General features: G+C 38.8%; 1 protein-coding gene across 2 annotated transcripts in view; it reads left to right on the forward strand.

Annotated features, from left to right (window-relative positions):
- LOC150077428 (choline/ethanolaminephosphotransferase 1-like) overlaps positions 1 to 27728 on the forward strand; it is a 188617-nt gene that overhangs the window by 62227 nt on the left and 98662 nt on the right. For both annotated transcript variants that reach the window (XM_090386011.1, XM_090386010.1), the window contains exon 3: positions 2307 to 2436. In XM_090386011.1, coding sequence (XP_090242137.1) covers positions 2307 to 2436 — 130 coding nt within the window. The remainder of the gene's footprint in view (positions 1 to 2306; positions 2437 to 27728) is intronic.

Raw genomic sequence — 27728 nt, forward strand, 5'->3', positions numbered from 1 at the left:
AACACAATTTGGTCTGCATTTTAAACTCATCTATTGCCATCCATTTGTGTAGAATTGCAAGGGCAGCCTTTTGCCTCTCTAAATCCTCAATTTCAGTTTTAAGGCATTTTAGTCTTGCACTCCACATGTCCTTGATTTTTAAGTCCTCTAACTCCATTTCAAATTGTGCTTCATGTGAGCTGTAAAGTTAAAGAACCGCAGTTACGTGTTAAAAGAGCTGCTTGCAGCTTGTGAGCCACAGGTTGTTGCCGACTTCTTTTCTTCCTCTTTGTGTGTCGGTTGCTGAATGACATTTCTGAAGCAGCCATGAATCGATATATTTTGCTGGATCGAAGCGGGTCAGCGGTGGGCCTACAATTTTAAGAAACAGTAGTGAAGAAACTGTTTTTGTTATCAACGAAGTGCTGGTTGGGCTGGTGATCAGATTCATTTGCGAAAAATCTCGTTCACATTCACTTGATGAAACTGGTATGTAACCTAATTGACAATTTTCTAAATTCACTTTCACCAAATGCCAACAATTCATGTTTAGAAGGATTAATACATTCGTTGTCCTCGTTTTCCATCTCTCATAATCAGTATTGTCACTAGTTCTTAAATTTGAATTTTTTCTTTTCTTTTGGATAGTTTTTTTTTTTTTTTTTTTTTTTGAAACTGTCCAAAATGTCAGTGTCCTTCGGATATTCAGGTACTGTGACCATGTGAACGGAGATAGGGAAAATTTACGGAAAATGTAGATAACGCACTTCCGCTAAACAACAGATGATTATTTGTCAGGGTAAAAGAAAATCACTTTTCTAATTCTCGAACGGGTTGCTTACAGTTGATTCACAGAGGTGTTCAACCTACGGCCCACAAGGAAAGTGAACTAAAACAGCATTTTAAATTTTGTTAGTTATCAAAAAAATTCTCATTAAATGTAAATGTTCAGTAAATGTAATTGTGTATTGTACTTAATAAAATTTTCGAATATTTTCAATTTTACTTTTACATGCAACAAGATATGGAAAATGTAACACACTAAAGAAATCTAACTGAATTTTTTTGAATATGGCCACTGTACGGGAAAAGGTTGAACACCACTGCAGTAGAAGGCGGGCCAGAGCCCATTGAGAATACACCTTGATCTGCTCACTCTTGACTAGCGGACTCCTCTGTATGTGGGACAGGTGGTCAGATAGGTTTTACCAGGTACCACTAAGTTGTAGAATGCATTAGTTCTCTTAATTCGTGCAGCAGGACTACTTGCCTAAATTGCCTGAAAGCCAGAAATGGGGGCACCTCCGTAGCCAAGTGGGAAGGAGCAGCAGTGCGTAGCTCACGCTTCTTGATTAGACCGGGATTCGAGCCCATCACCACCAAATACGGAGGATGCGGAAAGGTCAGGGAATGACCACCGCATATCCCGGAGCAATATGGCCTTAGTTGCTAATGCTCCTAAAAACCAAATAACAACAACAGCCAGAAATGCGAACAGTGCGTACCAAGTAGTAAATTCTCTCCTAATCTGTTCGCTATATGAAAATTTTCTTTGCTCAACAGAAAGTATTTTAAATGTAACTTCCAAGGGAAAGTCAAAATAATTCACTATAAAAGGACTTTGTTAGAAAGAGGGCCGACTGAGTAATTTAGAATTATAAAAATGGTTATACGACTGAGTAATTTAGAATTATAAAAATGGTTATACAGTTTTATATAGAAATATCTTAACAATAGACAGTGAAAAATGCAAATTTAGTTAAATAATTTTAAGCTTATTTGAATAGTAGGTAAACATGTGAAAAAAATTTCCAGAATATTACAAATTTCAAAGTATACTGCATCCAAATGTCACACGTCACTGTTAATAAAGGTGCCGGTACGCCGTACTGTTGCGTACCATCACAAAAAAAGCACTGAGTATAGTATTCAACTCTTTTTCATCTTTAACATAACTACATAATTTCATCTTCTACACAATTTAAAAGTTATATTCCTTGGTTTCTCGATGCTGATGCCTTCTGCTTCTATTCGATTGAACTCTGTATACTTTGGCAGTTTATTTCATAAATCCAGCAACATTGAAAAGTACCAGCTGCAGAGGAGACAGATTGTTTCAGCTGGCTTTGATGTGCACTCAATTAGTGCTTCTAAAAATAATTGCTTTCAATCTCAATATAGTGTAACATAAATTGACTAGATTTTCAATCCTGCATATTTTTACCCTTCACATAAAAATTTTAGATAATCATATTTTTGATTATTTTAGATATTGTAAATGAACAGGCACTACTTTTAACATTATTACATTATTTTCTTTATTTTAGGTTCTGGATTTGGCTTGCTCAGTTTATTCCATTACAAATAGCTCCATGTCTTTTAACGTGCTGTGGACTTGTTATCAATGTTGCTTGTAGTTTAACAGTGTTATGTTATAGTTCAGATGCAAGAACAGAGGTAAGGAAAAATGACTACCTAATTATATTCTTATAAAAAAATAACAGATGTATAAGAAATTGCTATTAAGCATAAAGCTACATACATAATAAAATTGTAAAATACAATCTGCAAATTTTAACATCAATAATCTTCAAGACTATGGTAAAAATAAAAGCACTAATCAGGTTACAGAACTAAATGCATCAAAGTATATAAAACATTAGATTATTCTTGACAAGATGGTTTTGCCTGATATCCGAGATAACTAAAAAATCAAATTGATACAGTGACCAAGGAACTGAATGCAAAAAAATAATTTTCATATCATATAATTGGATTTCAGGAAAGCCTTTAATACTGTTGCACATAAAAGACTGTACAAACTGGAGAAATGGGGCATTAGGGGCAAGTTACTGCTATGGATAAAGGGATGATTGAGTGGGAGAAGACAGAGTGGTTATCAATGGGCACTGCTCTTCGTGGACTAATGTTATTATTGGAGTTCCCAGGATTCAGTGCTCGGTCCATTGTTGGTTTTTATATTTATTAATGATATTGATAAAGGTGTATGACTAATGCTTAATGTATAAGTCTGCAGATGATACAAACGTTGGCAGGGTAGTTAAAGACAGTAAGCAGGGCAGGTTACTGCAACAAGATCTATAGAATTAGGCATATGGCAGAGAAGAAACATGCATGGGATACATACAAATTAACACATGACACAGAAGCCTATGATAGATACAAGTTGATCTGTAACCAAGTTACAAAGGAGGTTAGGCAGGCAAAGGCAGATTACAAGAAATCTTTGGCAAGGGATGCAAAGAAAAACAGCAAAGAGTTCTTTACTTATGTGAACTCTAGAAGGAAGGGGATGAATCAGATTGGCCCACTTGATATCGATGGGTCAACTGTTGATGATCCTGCTCAGATAGCTAACAAACTAAATGAATATTTTGCATCGACATTCACACATGAGGAGTTATTTAGCGAGGGGAAAGCCAGAGGTGTATTCAACTCTAGCAGTAAGATAGAGAATCTTTTACTTTCCAATTGAAATTTGGAAAGTAAAAATCCCACATGATAAGACATTTGTGTTTACTGACATTCAATACCAGACTGACTCAGTATTACACTGGCAACTTGTCTACTGGTTATATTTCTTTGGAGTCTGTATGCTCTGAACTAAAAATATCATTCTCCTTCTCCTCTTCTGTCATGTCTGTCTTTTCTGTACATATTATAATTATCATACACAAACTCTATACATGTCATGTCTAATTTGCCTGCTGCTGGGTTAACTAGCACTGCAAGTTAAAATTAAGAATTAGTTTTAAGAGCTGTAATGGTATAGATTAGCTTATTTTGTCTTTAGCTAACTATTTACAATTAAAACCTTCAGTCTGCAAATTACGGCAATTCAATCAGTCCTCCTTGCAGGTGCAAGGAGGACTGATTGAAGTGTTTAAGACTAAATGGATTGAGTAAACTAAATACCACGAGCGTCCTTACTCTTTCTTGGACTCGCATAAGAGGACATAACCTTAAATTGAAAATGGGTGGATGCAGTATAAATGCGCTAAAATCTGCTTTCAGCTAGAGAGTGGTCAGTTGTTATAACAAACTTTCATATGTGTTGTGGAGGTGCATAATTTGAACAAATTTTAAAAAGAATTAGACAAATCAGTAAAGGGGATGAAGAGAAGAGGTGAGTAGGAATTCTTTTTAGCTAATGTATAAGTTTGCTTCCTTGCATCATTTGCCACTATTAATGCTACAATACTTATAACTTATTATACATATTATTCTTATTGCAACTAATTTTTTTACTGGCACTTTATTAGTAAGACTTCCTATGTTGTAGAATATTATTTCACAGACCAGACGTATCTGGATAAATCATTAATCCTAGTTAGAAATATAGTTATGGCTGGAAATAAGACTGCTAAGAAGGGAAGAAATGATAAGACAGTGATGCCAAATGCTCTGTTTTGTAAAGAGGGCCAAATGATGCAAAGAAATGAACTTTATCTGCATCAGCCAAAAGTAAAGAAATAAATTAATAATACTAATTAAAATAAAACAGAATCTTCATACCATTCCCACGAGTTCTGTGTATTGTATCTTATATAGACTGCCACTGGAATGTTAATTCAGCTCTGCTAAGGCACTCTGCAAAAAGACCAGAAGTGATTGTAGTGCTCTGCTTGTTCAGTGTATGTTGTTTCTGGCCATTTTGCTACCAGGAAGCAGCAAATACCAGGAATGCTACTTCCTATACCCTTCCATTGCACAAGCAGGCAGCCACAATTAATATACTGTTCTAACAACTAGATAGGACAATAAGATTCAGCACCCATGAGAAGAGAGAAAAAAAGACCTATCTCTTTTGTGCCAATAAAAAATATATACATATTATATATAAAATAAATCCCTCCTCAAAAGGTCAGCCATTCACCTCTCACACACACAATTATTACTCACTCTAGGTTAATCAAAAATATAAGAAATATAGAAAAGCAGAAAATGGGACAAAAGCAATAAAATATGAATAGAAAGGATACAACCCACCAAGACAACAGTCTAATGACAGTAAAATCCTGTACCAGTTAATGTTAGCAGCGAGGACAGTCAGAAACATTTTTGGATAATAGATAACATTCTGATGTTAATACATAGGCCAGGATACAGTTGAACTGGAATAGAAGTACTGAATATCTTCGTCTGTCAAAGAAAGAAGCTAAGATGTAGTCAAATTAGAGGCAGTGATGCTGACAAATTTGTCTTCATCTATGAAAAATCTTCTTGTAAAGATTTAAAAAGCTGAAAAGATTGGCTAGCAGAATGAGAGTGCTCATTACCAGAATTTTAATTGAATTATGCTTGAGACGTTGAGGCAAGGTCCTGGTACAATGAACAAGAATATACAATATTGTGCTGCCAATTTTCTCCCTCCACGGGTGTAAGCATCAGTATTAGTAAGATTGAAACTGTAGAACTTCACAATGAGAGATCTGTGTCTGGTTAGAAATATATGATGAAGATGATGGGAGACAAACCACTTTTGGTTAGCTGTGCACATAGTAACATTACATTTATTACAATGTCTTGTGTTGATGTTGGTATAAAATGTCTTGTAATAGTTCCTTTTGAATTAGTGGACCATCTAGTTGCCAGCAGTCATGGAGTTCTTCCCATTTTTCCTTGATTTGCTTAGCCTTTTCAGTGGGGTCAATAGCGATGTCCAAATAAGTTAATGGAATTCCCTTTCTAATAGAATAGCAAAAGCTTTTAAAGATAAGGTGAAGGAAGTGTACCCCTATTATTGCTTATAGTGTTGAAGTAAAGACTGCCCAGCAAGTGCAGTGCACAGCCAGTAAAAAAGATCTCTGCACTATATTTAACTTGGACTGAAGAGTTAAGGCTGGCTTGCTAAACAAGATGAATGATTGCAGTATCATACAGAAGCCATAGATCATTATTTCTCAATCCCTAGTTGTGCTTAGACAAACAAAATAACAAAGCCACTAATTTCTTAACTTTTGAAGAAAGATTTTTATGTGTTGCATGAAATTGAGATGACTGTTTAAATAGACCCCTAGATATTTGTGCTTGGATACCAGGGTCAAAGACTTTCCCTGAAATTTTATGACTAGGGTTTTTTTTTTTTTTTTTTTTTTGTGGTGGATACAGTTAATTTATTGAGGGTGGTCTAAAAGCTTAGATAAGATGATATTGCCTTTAGTCTCAAGAGCTGCTCTGGAGTTACCATGGACAACAGTGGAAAGGTCTTCTGACATCTGGGAGTTGGATAGATCTCATGAAGAGAGAGAGAGAGAGCAAGAAAGAGAGCCAGTCATCTAGAACAAGGTTCCAAACCAGTGATCTGAAAATTGAACCCTGAGGACATCTTCAAAAGACAGATCTTGTGACATGTTGATTCCTCTACAGGAACTGAACAGCCTGAAAAATAGCTTTTAAAATGAAGGTAAAGTAGATTGGTAAGTCTAAGACAACTAATGACACTTCCCCAACCATGAACTGTCAAAGGCAACCTCAAAGTCAACGAATAGAAACAAGATGTATTTGAATATCAATTCATCAATGATCCTTCTCGTTTCAAATAAGGTCCCTTCACACCTTCTACCAGCCTTAAATCCAAACTGTAATTCTGAAGTTAAATTTGTTTCTGCCAAAAGAGGATTGATTTTATAAACCATCAAGCATTCAAGAATGTCTCTAACTCTGTATGACTTAGGATCATGATTTGGTTTACTTGGCTTAGAATAATTTTTTATAGGGCAGTTTCCACTGAATTAGAAAAATACCTTTGTCAAAACAATGGTAATCAATGGACACTGCTCATCGTGGACTAATGTTATTAGTGGAGTCCCTCAGGGCTCAGTGTTGGGTCCATTATTGTTTTCTGTATTTATAAATGATATTGATGATGGTATATCAAGCTTAATGTCCAAGTTTGCAGATGATACAAAGGTTGGCAGGGTTGTCAAGGACACTACTGACACTATGCTGCTGCAACAGGATCTGGAAAGGTTGAGCAGATGGGCTGAGAGGTGGCAAATGAAGTTTAACATTGACAAATGTAAAGTACTACACATGGGAAAAAGCAACCCCAGAGCAACGTATCAACTCTGTGGTACTACACTGACAGTGGTAGAGAATGAAAGCGACTTGGGGGTGATTGTGCAGGCAGATATGAAGTTCTCTGAGCAGTGCAGACGGGCTGCAAGAGTAGCTCATGGAGTATTGTCAATGATATACAGGAATTTTTCCAGCAGGGATAAGGAGGTGATTATTCCATTGTATAAGGCAATGGTCAGGCCACACCTAGAGTACTGTATACAGGTCTGGAGGCCTCATTTCAAGAAGGATGTAGAGCTGCTGGAACGAGTACAGAGAAGGGCAACAAGATTAGTGAATGGAACAAAGGGGTGCTCTTACGAAGAAAGGCTTAAGTTTTGCAAATTACAGTGTCTGGAGACTAGGCACCAGCGAGGTGATCTGATAGAGGTGTATAAAGCCTTGAATGGTTTAAGCATGCTCAATGCTGATGGGATTCTTCCTCTAGCTCAGAAAAATCACCTGAGAGGGCATAAATTCAAATTGAGGAAAGACAGATGTAGGATTGACGTGCGGAAATTTGCCTTTAGCCAGCGGGTGGTTGGTTGGTGGAACAGACTGCCATCCCTTGTGGTGGAGGTTGATAGCCTAAATAAGTTTAAGGCTCAGCTGGACAGGTATTTTGAACGAACAGAGGGGTGAAGTGGAAGTGGGGTTTTTTTTTTTTTTTGGCTGATGCTGCATAAGCTTGCTTTCTTGCATCAAATGCCTCTACTAATGCTAATGCTAAAAACACTTATTGAAAAAGAAAAGGTCATAAAGAGTGAAACACTTAATGAAGTTGCATTGAAGTTCAAGGTCTAGACCAGGCCATTTGTCTTTTTTCATGGCTGCAACAACAAAGATCAGTACTTTCATTCAGTTCAGTTCAGTAAAGGTTGAAAATGGATTAGAAGAAATAAAATCATCATATTTTCTAATTACAGGATGAAGAGGAGTCACAACTGACATCATATTGAGGAAAAATCCTATCTATGATCTTGATTAACTGTTTCCAATTGAACGAATCAACTTAGTTGATTGTAACTGTGAAAAATCTAATTGTGACTGATTTTATAAAAAAAAAAAAAAAAAAAGTCTTAGAATTGCTTGAGTAATTTAAATGTATTGTTACATATAGTTTGATGTATATTGTTTCATGAGTTTTTGTATTCCTGATGCAATCTTGAAAATTCTTAGAAAGAATAGTTATCATTACTATGTGCCTTTTGCACAAACTTTTTGCCTAAGAGCTATCAGTTCATTTGACCACCTAGACGAAATTTTCTTTTTATTTGTTGATTTTGATATGATATGCTTTCTATATTATTTGTTGTACATATAAAGCTAAAGCTTCAGGATTAAAATAATTAAAAGCCCATGTGTCATTGGAAGGAAGATCATTTACTGTAGATTCATCAGAATCTTTCCAGTGAGTGTTATGAAAGGAATATCATATCAAACCCTTAGTAGCGTAATAGTAGTTTTCATAGTTTCTTCAAAAATTACCTTTTTTTCCTTGTGAAAAATACTGAACTATATAAAATAACTTCAGTATACACAAAAAAATATGAAACTGTGAACCAAGTATACAGCTTTTATAGCACTCTCTAGACAGTGTAATTGATGCTAAGCAAAATCTCAACCATAATGCAAAAGCCCATGTGTACTATCTAAGTGTCCTCTATCAAACAGTTGTTCATTATTACTTTTACAGCACACATTTATTGATTGCAAATGAATGGACACAAAGTTGCATCAAAGCACAAAAATTGTGGTTTGTTTTGACAAGTTTGCATTCCAGCAGCAAATGTGTTAAGTTGTATGATGTTTAATTTAGATATTAGTACATACAGATCTGGAAGAATAGATCTAGGTGGGAATTGTGCATGTTCATATGATTTCCAGAGTTCAGCACAGTTTACATTTCAGATCATATGGCAAGTATCTTTTTTTTTTATCTCTTGCAATTTGCAAGAAGGTGGATCATTTCTTTTTGGACATTCAGTAAATGTAGCGAGTTGTATAGCCACAAGTTGGTACCTCTTGTTTACATGATTTTAATGTATCCAAATGTCAAACAGCAAAAACACTTCGTTACCACCACCATAAAAGACTTAATTTTGTGTAAAGAATACCCCAAAATACTCTGTCTAATGATGTAATTACAGAATATATTCATATATTCTGAAAGGCTTAATACTCAGTTAGATGAGTTTCTTGACTTAAATTTGGTTTGAAAATGAAATGTGATCTCCTTGCTTATATCATCACTTTAGAATTTGAAGTCTTAAATTTTTAAAATAAAAATTATCTAGAATCTCAGTCTTTACTAGTCTCATTTTCCACATCAATTAATAAAATTGTTGGATTTAATCCTTTAGGAGTTTTTTTCCATTATTCCTGCATCTATGACTTAGCTGAAGTGATGAAATTTATATCATCTTTAGAGTTGGTCTCCAAGATGATGCCCTTATTTTTGATCATCTCAGACCTTTTATTTTAACTTAACTCTTTTTTAAGTATATTTACAACCTTTTCTTTAACCTTGACTACAGTAAAGTCAGAAGAATCAGATGATTAAGTTCTTCTGGTTTCTTAATATTGGAGATTTCTGTAGAGTAAATAGTAACCCAGAAGGAAAGCAGCAGTAGATGCAGATATCCCTGAAGCTAATTGCATAGTAGATGGGATAGGCAAGTCCTTAACCACAGAGTTGTATGAGCAAGAAGCGGGAGTGGGAGGAGATGATTTAAGTTTCTTATTTTCTGTTAACAGTCTGTTAACTAATTATTCAAGTTTTCACCATAATTTCAGTATGTCCTTAATTAGCTGTCTTGGTTATCTTGCTGTTTTCATTAAATAGGTATCCATTTTCTTTTCATAGAAGAGTAATGGCTTCCTGCATTGGCAAATCTGTAAGTGTGATATTTCCCCTATTGGATAGCTTTGTCTGGTTTTAGTATTTGATGAAAAAGTAGGAAGACTAGACAAAGTTTCATTATTTTGTGAGTATTCTAAATTTAATCTTTTAATTCCTTTTGTTAGAAGTTTTTGTACTAGAAGTTAATAATGCACAATAAGTATTTCAGCATGTTGTTAGCTCTACACATTAAGTAGCCTCAATTTGCTATGAAGTTCTCTTAACCTATTATTTCCCAAGGAATGCCTTATATGGAGGAAATTCCTCTCCACCATATGTATTAGCCATATTTAAGTAGCTTTATATACCATCAAGAAAGACAACACCAAAATAAGAGCACAGAAAAAACAGAAGATTGCCAGTAATCCCAGTAGAAAATAAAAAAGGATAAGGACTTTAATAATTTATATAATACATAGATGGCCTAAAGCCAAATTGTTGTTTTTTTACCTAAGCAGTTTAGAGTGAGAAAAGAGGGCACATTAAAATTTGGTCACAGGGATTTAATATTAGTAGTGACAAATGATGTAAGAAAGCTGGTTACACAGCATCAACCAAAAAAAAAAAAAAAAAAAACACTTCCCAATTCACCTATCCACTTCCTCCAATAGTTGGTCTACTTCTTCATTGAATTTATTAAGCTATCAACTTCCAAAAATACAGATCACAGTTTGTTCCGGCATTCAACCACCTACTGGCTAAAGCCAAACTTCTATATATCTGTTCTGCAACCGTCCTTCCTCATTTTGATTTTGTGCCCCCTCATATGCATTTGAGCAAGAGGAAGAATTCCATCAGCATTAGCTTGCTCGACCAGTCAAAGTCTTGAACACCTCAATCAGATTACCTCACAGGTGCCTAATCTCCAGATACTGCACTTTGCAGAACTGTAGCCCTTTCTTGGTAAGAGCACCCTTTTTTCCACTCACCAATCTCATTTCCATTCTCTGCATGCATTCCAGCAGCTCTACATCCTTCCTAAAGTGAGGCCTCCAGACCTGTATGCAGTACTCAAGATGTGGCCATTGCCTTATACAATGGGATAATGACCTTCTTATCCATACTAGAAAAATTCCTGTATATCATTGACAAAACCCTATGAGCTGCTCAAAGAACTTCATATCTGACTGCACAATTACTTCCAGGTCTGTTTTATTCTCCACTACCCCGAATGTAGTACCACACAATTGGTAGGTTAGTCTGGGGTTAGTGCTACCCATATGCAGTACTTTGCATTTGTAATGTTAAACTTCAATTACCATTTCTGAGGCCGTCTGCCTAATTTTTCTAGATCCTGTTGCAGTAGTTCACTGTCATTAACCACCCTGCCAACCTTTGTATCATCATCTTCCAACTTGGACATTAAGCCTGATATGCCTTCATCAATATCGTTGATAAATACAGAAAACAACAGTGGGTCCAACACTGAACCCTGGGGGGCTCCAAAAATAACATGGTCAATGAAGAGCAGTGTCCACTGATAACCACTCACTGTCTTCTTGCACTCAACTATCCTTTTATCCATAGCAGCAACTTACCCTTAATGCCACACTGCTCTAATTTGTACAGCAGTCTTTTATGTGAAACAGTATCAAAAGCTTTCCTAAAATCCAAGTATATGATATCGAAATAATTTTTTTTTTTCATTTATTTCCTTTGTGACCACATCATAATAACCAATCAAATTGGCCAAACAAGATTTCCCCTTAACACACCCATGCTGTCTCTGAAGTATAATTGCAGCCTTGTCTAGATGATCCTGCATCTCGACAAGATGCAGGATAAGGATTGCTTCCTTAACCAATGGCTCCATTATTTTCCCTGGAGCAGAAGTTAAACTAACAGGTCTGTAATTACTCATGTCACCCTTTGATCCCCTTTGTGAACTGGGGACACATTTGCACATCTCTAGTTCGTGTGGACTTACCCCAAATCCAAGGATGTTCTCATAATTATGGCTAAAGGTTTTTTTACTTCCTCTGCTGCTTCCTTTAATATAACTGGATAGATCCCATCCACCCCCAGGTGCCTTTCTTATGTTTCAATTCAATTTCTCCTCCACTCTGCTCTCAATTATTACAAAATCATTTAGCTCCCTGTAACATTTGATAAAATTCTGGCATCCAGAATACAAATTACTCATTCAGTTTGTCAGCTACCTGAGCAGGATCATCAACATTGATAACCAGTGAACCACTCTGATCCATCCCCTTCCTTCTAGAGTTTACATAAGTAAATGTCTTTGCTGTTTTTCTTTGCATCCTTTGCCAAAGATTTCTCATCTGCCTTTGCATGCCTAATCTCCTTTGTAACTTGATTACAGAGTAGCTTATATCTGCCATAGGCGTCTGTGTCTCCTGATAATTTATATGCATCTCATACATTTTTCTTCTCTGCCACAAGTCTCATTATTCATCTGATATCCATTTAGGCTTATACCTTGAACAGTATTTCTTAGTTTGTATGAAAAACCTAGTAGCTTCCAAGATTAATTCCTTGAATGCTTCCCATTTAGAATTTGCTGTTAGTAACATTATCAGTTTGTCCCACTGTATAGAATTTAAAAATTGTCTGAGACCACTGTGCTCACCTTTTACATGATTGTCTGAGACCACTGTGCTCACCTTCCCTTTACCCCGATTGGAGTTAAATTTTTAAGGAAATCCCACATCAGTACTCTGTGATCACTGCCACCAATTGGTTCCTTTCTCTGTAGATTCTTAATCACTGCTGATAATCAGATCAAAGTATTACTCCCTCAGGTTGCCTCTCAAACATGCTTCTGTAGAAAACAATCAGCCAGTAGATCCACAAATCTTGCTAGTGTGCGAGTGACCAACTCAAAAGTTCCAGTCATTATCTATGAAGTTAAAATCTTCCATTATAATACGTCCTGATTTAATGGCCCACTCACTTTGCTTATTAGAGGCTTGAAGTGGTGAAACCCATGTTTAATCTCTAGAGCAAAGTTTCCGGCATCCCCCTCCCTCCATACTTCTCCCTCAATCCATGCACGGTACTAAGTACTATATGTTTTGATACCTTTCGTGTTTGGGGATTTCATAAAAAAAAATTAAAAATTTTTTCTCTTTACAGTTGTTCATTGTACTCCTACACCTCTACTCTCATTTTTGCTTTACCAGTTCTTATATCACACAAAACTGACTCAACATTTCATGGCCATCCATATCAACTAGATGCACTGCCTTAAATTTTATGTGCTTCTTAACTAAGAGCATAACCCCTCCCCTGCCCCTATCCTGTCTGTTCTTTCTGTAGGAAAATCACCAATATGGCCACTTTCCTGATCGGTCATGATACCTTCCACTCCAGAAAAATCATTTTATTATGTCTTAACTCGCCTTCCTTACCTGCAAAGTTGTGCTCAAATTGAAGAAACACTGCAGCAGATTCCACTGGTGACAAACTTTTCTGATTTTTTTTTTTCAGTATTTTTTTTTCTGCAAGATCTGGACGTTATTTGATTCAATGTCTTTTTGTCAGTGGTCAGGCCATGCCGCCATTGACAAGAAATTGAATAGTGTGATACACGAACATTTCTGGATCACTGAAACTATATCTTGCAACCCATACTGTGCATGGGAATCCCTTTCTGAGTAACTTTGGATACTGAACTCATTCCAACCATTGAAATAATTGCAACTGTCTCTGCTACCATTTGACATGCACCTTTCATTGCATATATTTAACAAGGTGAAGGTGCAACTCTCTGCATATACTTGAGGACTTTTCCAACTACACAGCAATGGATCCAACTGTTAAAATCTTGACAAATTTCTCTAATTTCAGCTAGTAAGTGGATATGGCAACTCTGGAATAAACCCAGATCTTTGCTAGCTGTTTTCACCATTCTATGACGTCAAAACATCTTTTGGAAGTTGAACCAACCTCCAAGAAAAATTTTTGCTACGTCACCCTCTATTCACAAAGATAGCCCGTACGCACTGCATCCGATTCTCAGGAGCTTTTGATTGGATTTGCATGTGAGATCATGCATTCTACTCCATTTTCTAGGAGCTATTGAACTGTGATAACTATTCTTCAGAAATCTGGAAATTTCCCAATAGTCTGATGACCACCAACATGTCTGATGAAGAGCTGGATTGGGTTGAAAATCAGCTTGCCGTCTCTACCCCAAAGACGAGGAACAACCAGGGCCACAAGAGGCCCAAGGAGAACCCGATGATAGATTTTGCTCTTTTTCTTGCTAGCTGGGGTTAGGTCCCAGCTAGCAAGAAAAAGAGCAAAAGGATTTCCAAGTGAATCAAAGCTGGAACAACCAACAAGAATACAAATAATTCGGGAGTACAAGTGCCAGCGCAAACACAGTGAGCAAAATTGACTTAACAGAGTCCCAGGAACAGCAGAATGCTCCAATTGAGAGCTCTCCAATCCCTCACCCAACCCCATTGGAGGGTCCTGGCCCTCTGCTGCAAACTAGAGTCCCTGATGGCAAATGCTAACCACATTACTACTGCATTGCACAAAGATATAATTCAGATCTCGTCCAGGATTGAGTATCTCCTTATTACCATAGATATGGAGAACGAGAAAGCCACAGCCAAGTTAGATGCCTACTTGGAAGAAAATGGAAATTAAATGGTACACCGCCCATATTCTTATGCTCAAGCACTGAAGAACTCCTCCAACCTATTGAAACCAGCATCCACCACTACAGATATAGCTCCAAGAAAGAAGTCCCTAATAAAACTACCAAACATAGTAACATAGAACCCACTGAACAGGAAAGCATAAAGACCACTGAGGAGATGAAGAACAAAGTAATAGCAAACCTGGCCACACACCTCAAGACTAGGATCAAGTCAATTAGAAATACAAAGAACAAAGTCTTCATTGAAACGGACACTAGACAAGAGGTGGACAACTAATGAGATATGTGGCAGAGAAGAAAAATGTATGGGATACATATAAATTAACAGGTGACACAGAAGCCTATGATACATATAAGCTGGTCTGTAACAAAGTCACAAAGGAGTGTAGGCAGGCAAAGGCAGATTACAAGAAATCAACAGATGCAAAGAAAAACAGCAAAGAGTTCTTTAATTATGTAAACTATAGAAGGAAACAGATGAATCAGATTTGGTCCACTTGATATCGATGGTTCAACTGTTGATGATCTTGCTCAGTTAGCTAACAAACTAAATGAGTATTTTGCATCTACATTCACACATGAGGAGTTATTCAGGGAGGGGAATGCCAGAGGTGTATTAAACTCTGGCAGTAAGCTAGATGATTTTGTAATAACTGAGAGCAAAGTGAAGGAGAAATTGTTGAAGATAAACATAAGGAAGGCACCTGGGTTGGATGGGATCTATCCAGTTATATTAAAGGAGGCAGCAAAGGAAGTAAGCAAACCCTTAGCCATAATTATGAGAGCATCCTTGGGCTCAGGGGAGGTACCCATGGACTGGAGATGTCCAAATGTGACCCCAATTCACAAAGGAGGAAAAAGGGGGACACAAATAATTATAGACATTTTAGTTTAACTTCTGTTCCAGGGAGGCACTGGTTAAAGAAGCACTGCAGGATCATCCAGACAAGACTTCAGCTATAGCTCGTACACAGCATGGGTTTGTTAAGGGGAATGTCTTGTCTGACCAATTTGATTGGATACTATGATATGGTCACAAAGGAACTAGATGCAAAGAATAATTTTTATATCATATATTTGGATCTTAGAAAGACTTTTGATACTGTTGCACACAAAAGACTGCTGAACAAATTGCAGCAGTGTGGCATTGGAGGCAAATTGCTACTATGGATAAAGGGATGGTTGAGTGGGAGAAGCTAGAGCAGTAATCAATGAACACTGCTCTTTGTGGGCTAATGTTATTAGTGGAGTCCCCCAGGGTAGAGTGTTGGGTCCATTGTTATTTTCTGTATTTACTGATGATGGTATATCAGGCTTAATGTCTAAGTTTTCAGACAATACAAAGGTTGGCAGGGTTGTTAATGACACAAATGACAGAACGCTACTGCAACAGGATCTAGAAAAGTTGAGCAGATGGGCTGAGAGGTGGCAATTGAAGTTTAACACTGACAAATGTAAAATGACATATGGGAAGCAGTAACCCCAGAGTAACATATCAACTGTGTGGTACAAAGTTGATGGTAGTAGAGAATGAAAAGGACCTGGGAATAATTGTGCACTCAGATATGAAGTTTTCTGAGCAGTGCAGATGGTCTGCAAGAATAGCTCATTGTGTCTTTTCAGTGATATACAGGAACTATTCTAGCAGGGATAAGGATGTGGTTATCCCCTTGTATAAGGCAATGGTCAGGCCTTATTTTAAGAAGGATGTAGAGCTGTGGAATGAATACAGAGAAGGGCAACAAGATTAGTGAATGGAACAAAGGGTTTCTGTTAAGAAGAAAGGCTTAAGTTTTGCAAATTACAGTGTCTGGAGACTAGGTACCTGTGAGGTGATCTGATTGAGGTGTATAGGGCCTTGAATGGTTTGAGCATGCTCAAACCATTCAAGGCCCTATACACCTCAATCTGATGAGATTCTTCCTCTTGCTCAAAATAATTGCCTGAGAGGGCATAAATCAAATTGAGGAAAGATAGTTGTAGGATAGATGTGTGGAAATTTGCCTTTAGCCAGCGGGTGGTTGATTGCTGGAACAAACTTCCAACTGTCATTGTAGAAGTTGATAGCTTAAATAGATTCAAGGTAGAACTAGACAAACATTTGGAGCGAGTGGATGGGTGAAATGAGAAGATATATATATATATATATATTTTTTTTTGGCTGATGCTGTATAAGCTTGCTTTATTGCATCATATGCCTATGCTAAAACAATAAATAACCCAGCCATCCCAATGCTTGGCCTGACTGCTGAACATCCGAAAAGGAAAGGCCCATCGATAATCATCTTCAACGCTGACAAGGAACTAACCCCTACTCAGCTAGCACAGGAGATTTATCACAGAAACATCCAGAAAGCCCACCTGGACACTGACCCAGAGGACCTAATCAGACCCAAGTATCACACCAAGTCCAAATCTGGAACAACAGTAAACTGGGTCGTGGAGCTTCCCCTCCCCCCCAGCCTGGCAAACCATCAACTAACAAGACCAGATTTATATCAACTGGGTTAGCCATCGCTTCCACAAACATGTGGTCTTTCCTAAAAGTTTAAAATTTTGAAAAATTTGGCCGTACAACACACACTTGCACTCAGCCTGATACAACCTGTGGGCACTGTGTCCAAAGAGGGCATGATTACAACACCTGCTCAAACAAGAACTCAGAACCCATCTGTGCAAATTGCAAGGGGAAAAAATGCCGGATAACCATTCAGATTCCATCAGCAACAACAAATATTCTATTTATCTAAAGGCGAAGCGTGTCCTCCAAACTAAAACCGATTATGGGTTCTCTCCATAAAAGGGATCCAACAGCTTAAATTCATGCAAATCAGTAAGCAGCGTGCCAGAGCAGTTGTTGATCAGGTTTGAGTTAAGGCCATAGAGGAAAACACCAACATCATCGTCGTCCAAGAGCCCTATATGCATGCAAAACAAGTATGGGCCTGTCCCCTCACCTATAAAATAATACAATCTGACGACACCCCTTGGGCAGCTGTACTCATAAAAAAAACCAGAGATCATAGCAACCAAACTCATCTCTGTACTACTTGAGCAGTATGTGTCCACCTCATTGGCCCTCTGAGATCCCTCTTTTGTGGTCTCCCTCTACTTCAGGCTGGGGAAGGACATCCTTCCAGCGGTAAATTACCTCAACATGCTTTATCTTCTTCCCAATGAAAGGATAATTATAGGTGCAGATGTAAACTGCCGCTGATTTGCCTGGTTTAGAAGCACAATTGATCATAGTAGTACCAGGAACAGCCAGTGCTTAGAGGAGTTTCTTACAAACTCCAGCTACACCATCCTCAACCAGCCAAACCAACTCTCCACTTTCTGTAATATGTATACATATTATAGAAATTTTGGAAGGTAAATGCTGATGTCATCCTGGCAAACCACCAGATGACTGGGCAGATATCCTGTTGGTGTGTTCAGGATTCCTGGACGACCTCAGACCACCGAGCCATTAGCTGAAGGTTATGGCTCGGTGGTCTGAGTAAAACTCCAATTAGGGAAATATATGACAAGCCAAAGTAGCAGAATCATGGTCGCAATCAGGACACAGATTGAGGACTTCTGGACCAGACTAGAAAGACTTGTATGGACCTACATATAACGAATGAAATTTTACAAACTAAATTATACTGTAAAGAGGTAAAAGAGCAGACAAACAATGAAATGCCTCAGCACCCCTGCTCTTAGAAGCACTGAAGACCCCTATCAATAAGGCCCAGGCTAAACCAACAAAAGGACACAAAGGCACCTAACCTCGTCTCAGACCTGTGGATGAAGGTACTCATTCCTCTAGTGAGAAAATCAAGAAGGTTGTAATTAAAAACGTGAAGAATGATATGAAAACACTAAAAATAAAAGGCATACGTAAAACAAGGATCCCAGGTATAATTATTGAGACAGCCAGTAAAGCTCACCTGGGCCATATAAAGGTAGAAATGCCAAGAAAAAAGGGTCCCTCTATAATAATATTTGATTAAAGAAAAATCTGACTAAACAAGACCTCACAGGTGAGGTAATTGAAAGAAATTTACAAGAGGCCTAGGAAAATCTGTCTTCTGAATTTGTTCCCAAATAACACACAAAATCAAGTTCTGTCCACTACTGTCTATTACCCAATTCCATACGGCAAATTGGGTAGTAGAACTATCTCCAAGAGTGTGGGACTGCTCAAGCAACAGGATAGAATCTATGTTGGATGGGGAAGTCACAGATTCAAAGAACATGTGCCTGTACCAAAGTGTTTCAGATGCCTAAAATTTGGCCACTTCACATACATGTAATCAAAAGCGAAGCACATGCAGTCAATGTGAAATGATAGGGCATGATTATAATAATTGCCACAACAAGAACCCTCAACCGAAGTGTGCCAACTGTAACTATATCAAAGCCAGGAAATATATGCAATCTAGAACAGATTATGATTAGACACCCTAATCTAGATGGGGGGGAGGCCATGCTTTAAAATTCTTGCAACTGAGTGCAAGTTGGCTTGAGTTGTGGCAGACCAGCTCAGGCTCATTTCTGAAGAGGAAAGCATAGATGTTATGCTACTCCAAGAGCCATATACTCACATGGGTAGGTGCAGCGATACCCTATAACCCTTGGAGTAGTTGAATCCTCTACAGTTACCTCATGGGTTACCATCACAGTGAGAAATTCAACCCTCACTTTAACTGACATAAGGCCCAGCTTTGTACTCCTTATGCATTATGCACTCAGATTACTAATACTTTATTATTATTATTATCAGCCATATGGTACAAGGAAGTCTGAGGCTTATGCTGCACCAGCCAAAAAAAAAAAAAAAAAAAAAATTCCCGAGTTACCCTGAGAGAGAGAGAGAGAGAAAGAAAGAAAGTAGAAAGGAATCACCAAGAAAAAGAAGAATGATGATCTCCAGCTAGGCTCCATACATGTTATTTCTATGTAATGCAGACCAGGTCCAGTACAGTCTACCACTAACCTTCTATCAGGTGGTAAAATAGTTTGGACACAGGCTATGTGGTACAGCCATATTGAGGATAGACAATGGCCAAATCTTGGAGGATTACACAGTTACCTCACCATTCTTTGTGCTGAATCAGCCTAACAATTTACCCACCATCATCAATGGCAGAAACCACTATTGATATTACATTGCCCAGACGTTAGGTTGCATACAAGTTTACCATGGCAGGTATGTGAGGCATGAACCACCTCTGACCACATGGCTGTCACCTTTTTCCTGGTGCATCAAGTGGATACTCCCCATCCACATAGACATAGATAGATAGGCCACAAAAAGCCAAATGGAATCTGTTTGCTGAGGCTTTAGAGGTAACCTATCGGGATGTGACACCAGATAGTCTTGAACCACTTAACCCCAAATCAACAGGTTGAAAATATCACAAAAGCCACCCTAAATGCATGTAATGCATCGATGAAAAAGAGAATACCTAAAAGGAACTACGTGCCTTAGTCACGCCAGGAATTGCAGGATCTGAGAAATAGGGTCCACAGGGCCTGAAAAACCTTTCACCGTGCCGTGCTTCCTGGCCACAGGCAGAGAAGCCCTTAGAAATGAATATACCAAGTTAAGAAGAAAGCTCTTTCATGAAAAAATTTGGTATCCACTGCACGAAATACAGATCCTTGGGGTGTGGTATATAGGATTGTGACCAGTAAACTACCCAGAGGGAAAATTATACATACTACCATTGTCCCTGATGGTAATCAAACACACTTGAGAAACATCTATAAATAATATTCTAGATACACTATTCCTAACTAATAACCAGCCTGTCTCAGAATCCCAGTAACAGATCCTAACAGAAAACACATCATACAGCACAGATCAGATAGAACCACCTTTCATACAGGAGGAATTGCAAATGGCTTTGTAGTAGTGCCTCAAAGACAATAAATGTCCAGGGCATAACCTTATAGAGGTGTGTGTGCACTGAGAAAGTTTGCCACACAGTTTCCTGATCACATACTTGCACTCGTGAACACATTTAAACATGGGACAATTGGGACAATTTCCAAATACCCGGAAGCTAGTGAGTCTAAAACATCTACTAAAGAGTCCTGAAAAACCTCCAATGGAACCAAGGCCATATAGACCTATTGCCCTCCTCCCAGTCATGAGAAAACTATTAGAAAGAGACTTGCTAGTAAGATTTGCTAATTATTACAATCATGAATCTGACAGGCGATTTGGATTTAAAGTGGGGTCTTGCACTTAAGATGGAATGACGTACCTAAGAAGTGCTGTACATTCTGCTCAGCATTTGACAAACTATGGTGACCAAGCATCATAGGGTTCCTATACCATGCTAATCACTCTCAAAACCTGTACATAATGACTAAATAATAGTCATTATGGTAAGGACTAGGTACTGAGAAATCTCCTGGTATTAATTAGAGGATGTCCACAGGGATCCATTCTTGGACCCTTCTTCTGGTCTATCATGCTTGACAAATTTCTATCAATGGACATAGGACTAGTAGACAGCATTTCCTGTGCAGATGATGTCATCCCAGTCTTAGTAGCAGGGCTTGCCTGAAAACACAGGCAAACTATACCCTAAATAAGCTTCAGTGTTGGGCTCATACCTACGAACTGTGTATTTCAAGTGAAAAGGCTAAGTCAATGTTTCCGCAAGGTTCCTTACAAAGATGCCCCAGCATAAAGATAAATGATACAATAGTTACTGAACTAAAATATTTGGGTGTCATCCTTGACACTAAACTAACTTTCTATCCGTACTTAGTGCATCTGGCAAAAAAAAAAAAAAAAAGGTCAGAAACTATGCCCACATGATAGCCAGAATAACCAGAACAGACTGGAGACTGATAAAGAGAACACTAGCATTGATTTACAAAGCAGTCTTCCTTTCAGTGATATGTTATAGTGCAAGTGTTTGGTACCTGCACCAAACACCTGCAAATTCTAAAAAACATTAATAAACTGGATTCAATCCAGCAAACCATTTTACTCCTTACCACCAAGGCATGTTGTACTGTAGGTACTCCTGTCTTACAAGTTCTGGCAGGCATCCTACCAGTGGATCTTAAAGTGATTAGGTGTGGTATGGTCTACCTTCATAAGAAAGGTACAATCACAACTATCCTTGATATCTTGATACCAAAGAGATATCAAGAAAGACAGAAAGCATATCAGGGCTTTGTAGTAGTTCCCCTGTGTAACAAAGAAATACCAAATAACTAGGTGATTTTTACCAGAGGCAAAAATTACTAGCCCAAAAGCTCCACCGTGGTTTTCCCCAGGTGTTTATGCGACATTCTTCCTTACAAGGCATGGATCCTTCAAGGATAAACTGGCCTCCCTGGGAATTACTGATGATCATATCTGTAACTGCAGCTAAAATGAAACATGGGAGCACGTTACATATATCACTGCCCAGACTATGAGGATCACAGGTGTCGTCTAATTTCTAAAATCCACGACCTGCAAAATGGTCAAAAGCATCTCTTTGTTACACAGGGGCACTACTACAAAGCCCTGACTGAATATGCATAGGTGGTGTTCACAACACGCTGATTGACTATTAATAGGACCCAAAGAGTCCAGGACTCTGCTGGGGACCCAATTAATACATTCCTGTCTAAACATACAGATTTGACCACCACATCTGACACTACCTGGTTTGACTGCAAATACCTAATGGTGTAGGACGCTGATGCTACTACAGCATGGGATTATCTCAGGGTAGCTCTCCTAGATGGTGCCTCAGTGCACCAACAATGCTGACACTCAGTGTGGTCTGGGATGAATTCAGGACAACTCAGCTGCTAGAGCAATCCTGGCTAAACACAGGATTTCACAACCCTAAAGGCGTGAATTTCTGACACCATTAGGTGTGGGATGCTGATGGTGTCACAGTGCAGGTTAACTGCCTGGACTCACAGGCATGAAACTGATGGCTGTTGCCTCAGAGGTGTGGACCCCAAGGGAAGTCAGATCTAGAGGAACCCTGTATAAATAAAGGACTAATCAAAGACATGTTTCAGGTCACTGTGTCTCCCACCTGACTGGTATGAATAGCAAGTGCCACTGACTATCTGGGAAAGGAGTAGTGGAGATCAGCTTCTTACATCAGCCTTGGGTGAATCTTATAATAGCCACCAGGATTATGCTGGCATGCATAATCCTGGTAGCATAATCCTGATTATGCTGCCTTGCATAACCCTATTTTTGTGTATACATCTACCACGATAGGGGTCCAGCAGTATATTTTGCAAACCATGGGCAGGAGCCACGGCCATGACCAGATGCATGACAACTCTCCTGTTGGCCATGCATCTAGTCTTTCAGGTTTTCACAGACATTCCCTCAGATATACCAAACAAGCTGTACTTGCTACCTGGGAGTCTAAAACGCTGATGGAACTGATATTTGGGTGACACTCAAGTCAAGTGAACCCAATTTCAGCGAAGTATGGATGGTCTGTGACAGTCAATTCCTCTGCTTTCACCTTCATGATGGTGGGACTGTTAGTAATCTTGGGTATAACCTCCATGCACAGGTACACTGTGGGTGACCACCCAGGTATGAACCAACATAAGCAGGGGTCGAGGTGTGGTGCCCACACCACATGGAGGAATGCCACCCCTCTGTGTTACCAGACAATACTAGATGGTAGATGACTCCCATCAACCGGTGCAATACCACCACTTTGCTTATTGGAGGCTTGAAGTGGTGGAACCCATGTTTAGTCTCTAGAGCTTAGTTCGGGTCAACCCTTCCCCATCTCTTCCATCATGCAGTATGACTGATGACTTTTGAGGTTATGATGAACATCATGGCGAGATCCAATCTTCCTTACATTTCGAGGATACAGCTCTAAAACGGTGTTCACAGGCCGGCCACTAGTTAGTACACCAGACCGAACCTATTGGTAACTCTTTAGGAGGCTTCCGGATCAGATAGTGTATAATCTTGCTGCGTCTACTCTTCTACTACTGTATGCGAGGGGAATTGTCGAGGCCACGTTATGTCAAGGATCTGGGTATATTCTTACCATGTGTATGCCATATCCAAAAATTCCATTGCTTCATACAGCATGTCCCTCCCCCACTTTCGCTTACCTACTGAATATACCATGATTAGTCAAACTAATAGAGCAAGCTTATCTGCAAAAAAGATCTAAACCTCCCAATCACTTCCTAGTTCATTTCACAAATATTTGTGGTCTCAATTCTAATCTCAACGATGCATTTCCACTTGCAGTCTGCCAAACCCCATGTACTTTTTCTGACAGAATCTCAGTTATCAGTTGATTCAAATACTGCTCATCTCAGTTGCCCAAATTATTCACTGTATGATTCCTTTTGCCTCAAAGGTGGTACTTGTGTATATGTCCATTCCGATATTCCCTGTCAGAGACTTTGTAATTTGGAATCTCCTCTTTTCGATCTTCTCTGGCTTAAAATCTCTCCACCTCATTGTGTCAAATTCATCTCTTGTCTTTACCGTTCTCCCAACTCCACTAATCACTTGGAGCTCTTTGACTTCCTCTCTTTGCAACTTGACTTTCTCCAGTCCAACTTTCCTAACAGCAAGGTAATTTTCCTTGGTGATTTTAATGTTCACAACTCCAGCTGGCTTCCATTTTCGAGTCACACTGACCCAGCTGGTCGAGATGCTGAAGCTTTTGCAATTTCTAATGACCTTGTAAAGATTGTTCATTTACCTACAAGAATACCAGAAAATCCTAACCATACAGCCAACACGCTTGATCTTTTTCTGACAAACAACCCTTCTAAGTACTCGGTCAAAGTGAGTGGTCCGTTAGGCACCTCAGATCACAACTTGGTGATTGTCTCTTCTCCAGTGCAGCCCTTTATCTCATGGCTATTCCCAACCTCATATTGTTTGGCATACAAGAATGCAAAATAGGATGACCTGCGAGATTTCTTTTCTTCTTTTCCTTGGTCGGATTACCGTTTCAAAACTTCTGATGTCAACGTTTGCTCAGATCAGATCGAGTCAGTGAAATTATTCTTGTATGAATGGAATCCTTTATTCCACACTCTACTTCAAAATCTCGTCCTTTATCTAAACCTTGGTTTTCCAATAAATGTGCTAAGGCTATCCAAGAGAAGAACATTGCATATTGTAATTGGCTTGTTTCCAATTCTTCAGTTTCATTTTCTGCCTACACCAAAGCTTGCAACAATTGTAAAGCAGTTATTAATCAGTCCAAACTAGAGTTTGAACAGGCTAAGAGTAGAAAACTTGCTTCTTGCCTTAATGGTAGCCGAGCATTCTGGTCTCTTGCCAAAGCTATTGCCGCAACTTTTGCCCATCTCTGCTCCCACCTCTGTCCAAACCAGATGGTTCTGTTGTCACTTCATCCAAGGATAAAGCTGACCTGCTAGCATCCCATTTTTCTTCCAACTCACGTATTAATGATCTTGGTAAAACACCTCCCACCATTCCCAACATGCTCCATTCAATGCCTCCTGCCTTCCGTCAAAAGGATGTCAGAAGGAGTTTGACGAATCTTGATGCTAAGAAAGCTCCAGGTCCCGATGGTATTTCTCCACTTGTTCTCAAAACCTGTGCTCCTGAACTTACTCCTATTCTTTGCCGCCTTTTTTCACTTTCTTATTCCAAAGGTGTTTTTCCTTCTGCTTGGAAATTTGCTCATATCCAGCCAGTTCCTAAAAAGGGTGACAAATCCCTCCCATTCAATTATTGTCCCATTGCAATTACTTCTACTCTTTCTAAAGTAATGGAGAAATCAATTAACCGCCAACTCTTAAACTACATAGAAACCTTCCATCTGATCAACAATCGCCAGTATGAATTCTGTCAGTGTCAATCCACTGGTGATATTCTGGCTTATGTTACCCATTTATGGACTAATTCAATGGAAAGGTTCGATGAAACACAAGTAGTTGCTCTTGACAACTCAAAGGCTTCCGATCATGTTTGGCATAAAGGTCTTCTAAACAAGCTTCCATCTTATGGTTTGCCAATTGTTTTTAGTAATTGGTTATCCAGTTTTCTCTCTGATCGCCCACTGGAGATGATGGTAGATGGCGCTCTATCTTCTAACCTCTCCAGTAATGCTGGTATCCCACAAGGTTCATTTCTTTACCCCACTCTTTTCCTCTTGTATATTAATGACCTTCTTCTGACTGGAAATCCTATCTATAGTTTTGTCGATCATAGGACATTGCATTCCACTTTTCGGTTTGAAAAACCTCACTCTGCTGAACAGCTTCAACTTCTCGAATATCCGCTACCAATTCCTTAAATGCTGTTCTTCAGGTAATTCTCCATTGGGGCAAAGAAAACTTAGTTGATTTCAATCCTTCTAAAACCCAGTCTTGTCTTATATCTCGCAAAAAGGATTCTTCGGTTGTTGTTGTTATTTGGCTTTTAGGAGCATTAGTAACTAAGGCCATATTGCTCCGGGGATATGCGGTGGACATTCCGACCTTTCCGCATCCTCCGTATTTGGTGGTTACGGGCTCGAACCCCGGTCTAATCAAGAAACGTGTGCTACGCACTGCTGCTCCTGCCCACCTGGCTACGGAGACACCTGATTCTTCTGCTCCTATGCTTATCTTTGGTGACACTCCAATTTCTAGGCAAAATGATATATCTCTTTGGGGATTACCATGACTTCTAATATCTCTCTCTCTCTCTCTCTCTCTCTTGGCACAAACATATTACAAATATTGCTTCCTCTGCATCTAAAAAACTTGGTTTTCTCTTTCACTCTCGGTGTTACTTTTCTTCCAAACAGCTGTTCACTCTGTAAAAATCACGAATCCACCCTACCGTGGAATATTTTTCCCACATCTGGAGCGGTGTCCCCAAAACCTCTCTCAGACTCATAGATTCCATTCAGAAGAGGGCAGTTAGGTTAATTAATGACTGCTCTCTAACAGAGTCTCTCCACTCTCTGTCTCATAGGCGTACTGTTTCTGCTGCATGCCTTTTCTACAGATACTTCCACGGGCACTGTTATTCTGAATTTTCAAAACAGTCTGAACACATGCCACCACCAGCCAACATCCATTTACTGACCAACTTTTCATCTTCCTCGTTTATTCATTCAACTGCCATTTTCTGGAACAACCTTCCTTTATACGTATTTCCTGAAAATTACAGTCTACAGAAGTTCAAGTCTAATGTCAATAAATATCTTTTTTCATCTTCTCAACCTCCAACCCAAGCACGATACTAAGTATTATAGGTTCTAATACCTCTCGTGTTTGGGGGTTTCATAAAAAAAAAAAAAAAAAAAATCTCCATAACCAGGATGTTAGTTTTCCGTGTGTCTGGAATGCTGCAGACATCTTCCATCTTGATGTGGGATCTTGGCGCACATCTGGCAACCTCGTGGTTTTTACCCATAATCACCCAGTACACTCCTCCCCACTCTATTCCCATTTCTCTCTGGGTGGATGTTTCCACCTGCATCCACCTCATATTATTCCCTTCTTTTGTCCTCCCCTTCACTACTTTAGGGATCCCTTTTCCTATAACTTTTCTTCCCCTCCTCTCCCTAGGTGGAACTCTTTCCGTTTCCTAAATGTGATTGATTTATTGTAAACTCTACTGACCTGGTTGTTGTGCAGGAGTATAAACAAGAACATTAGGCCACATCTTGAATACTTCATACAGGTCTGGAAGTCTTGTTTTAGGAAGGTTGCAAATCTGTTGGAATGAATTCAGAAGAGAAATGAGTGAGGGGGAACAGAAGGGTGCTCTTAACAAAAAAGGCTTCAGTTCTGCAAATTGCAGCATCTAGAGACTAGGCACCTGTGAGGCAGGATGGTTGCAGGATAGATGCATGGAAGAATATCTTCAGCTAATGGGTAGTTGATTGTTGGAACAGTCTTCCATCTGTTATTGGAAGTGAGTAGTGTGAATAAATTCAAGGAAGAACTGGACAAACTATTAATTACATAGGGGGATGGACAAGTGATATATAAGAAGGTTTTTTTTTTTCTGATATTGTATAAGCTTGCTTGCTTTCTCTCATTTGCTACTACTAATATGAATAATATCAGACATTATATCTTATGAAGTTCATATTTGGGAGGAGGGAAGTAGAAAACATGAAATGGCTTAGGGCAGAATCAAATTGTTTA

Source organism: Mastigoproctus giganteus, chromosome 12, assembly GCF_048544385.1.
Source record: "Mastigoproctus giganteus isolate SK-2022 chromosome 12, ASM4854438v1, whole genome shotgun sequence".
Taxonomy (NCBI): Eukaryota; Metazoa; Arthropoda; class Arachnida; order Uropygi; family Thelyphonidae; genus Mastigoproctus; species Mastigoproctus giganteus.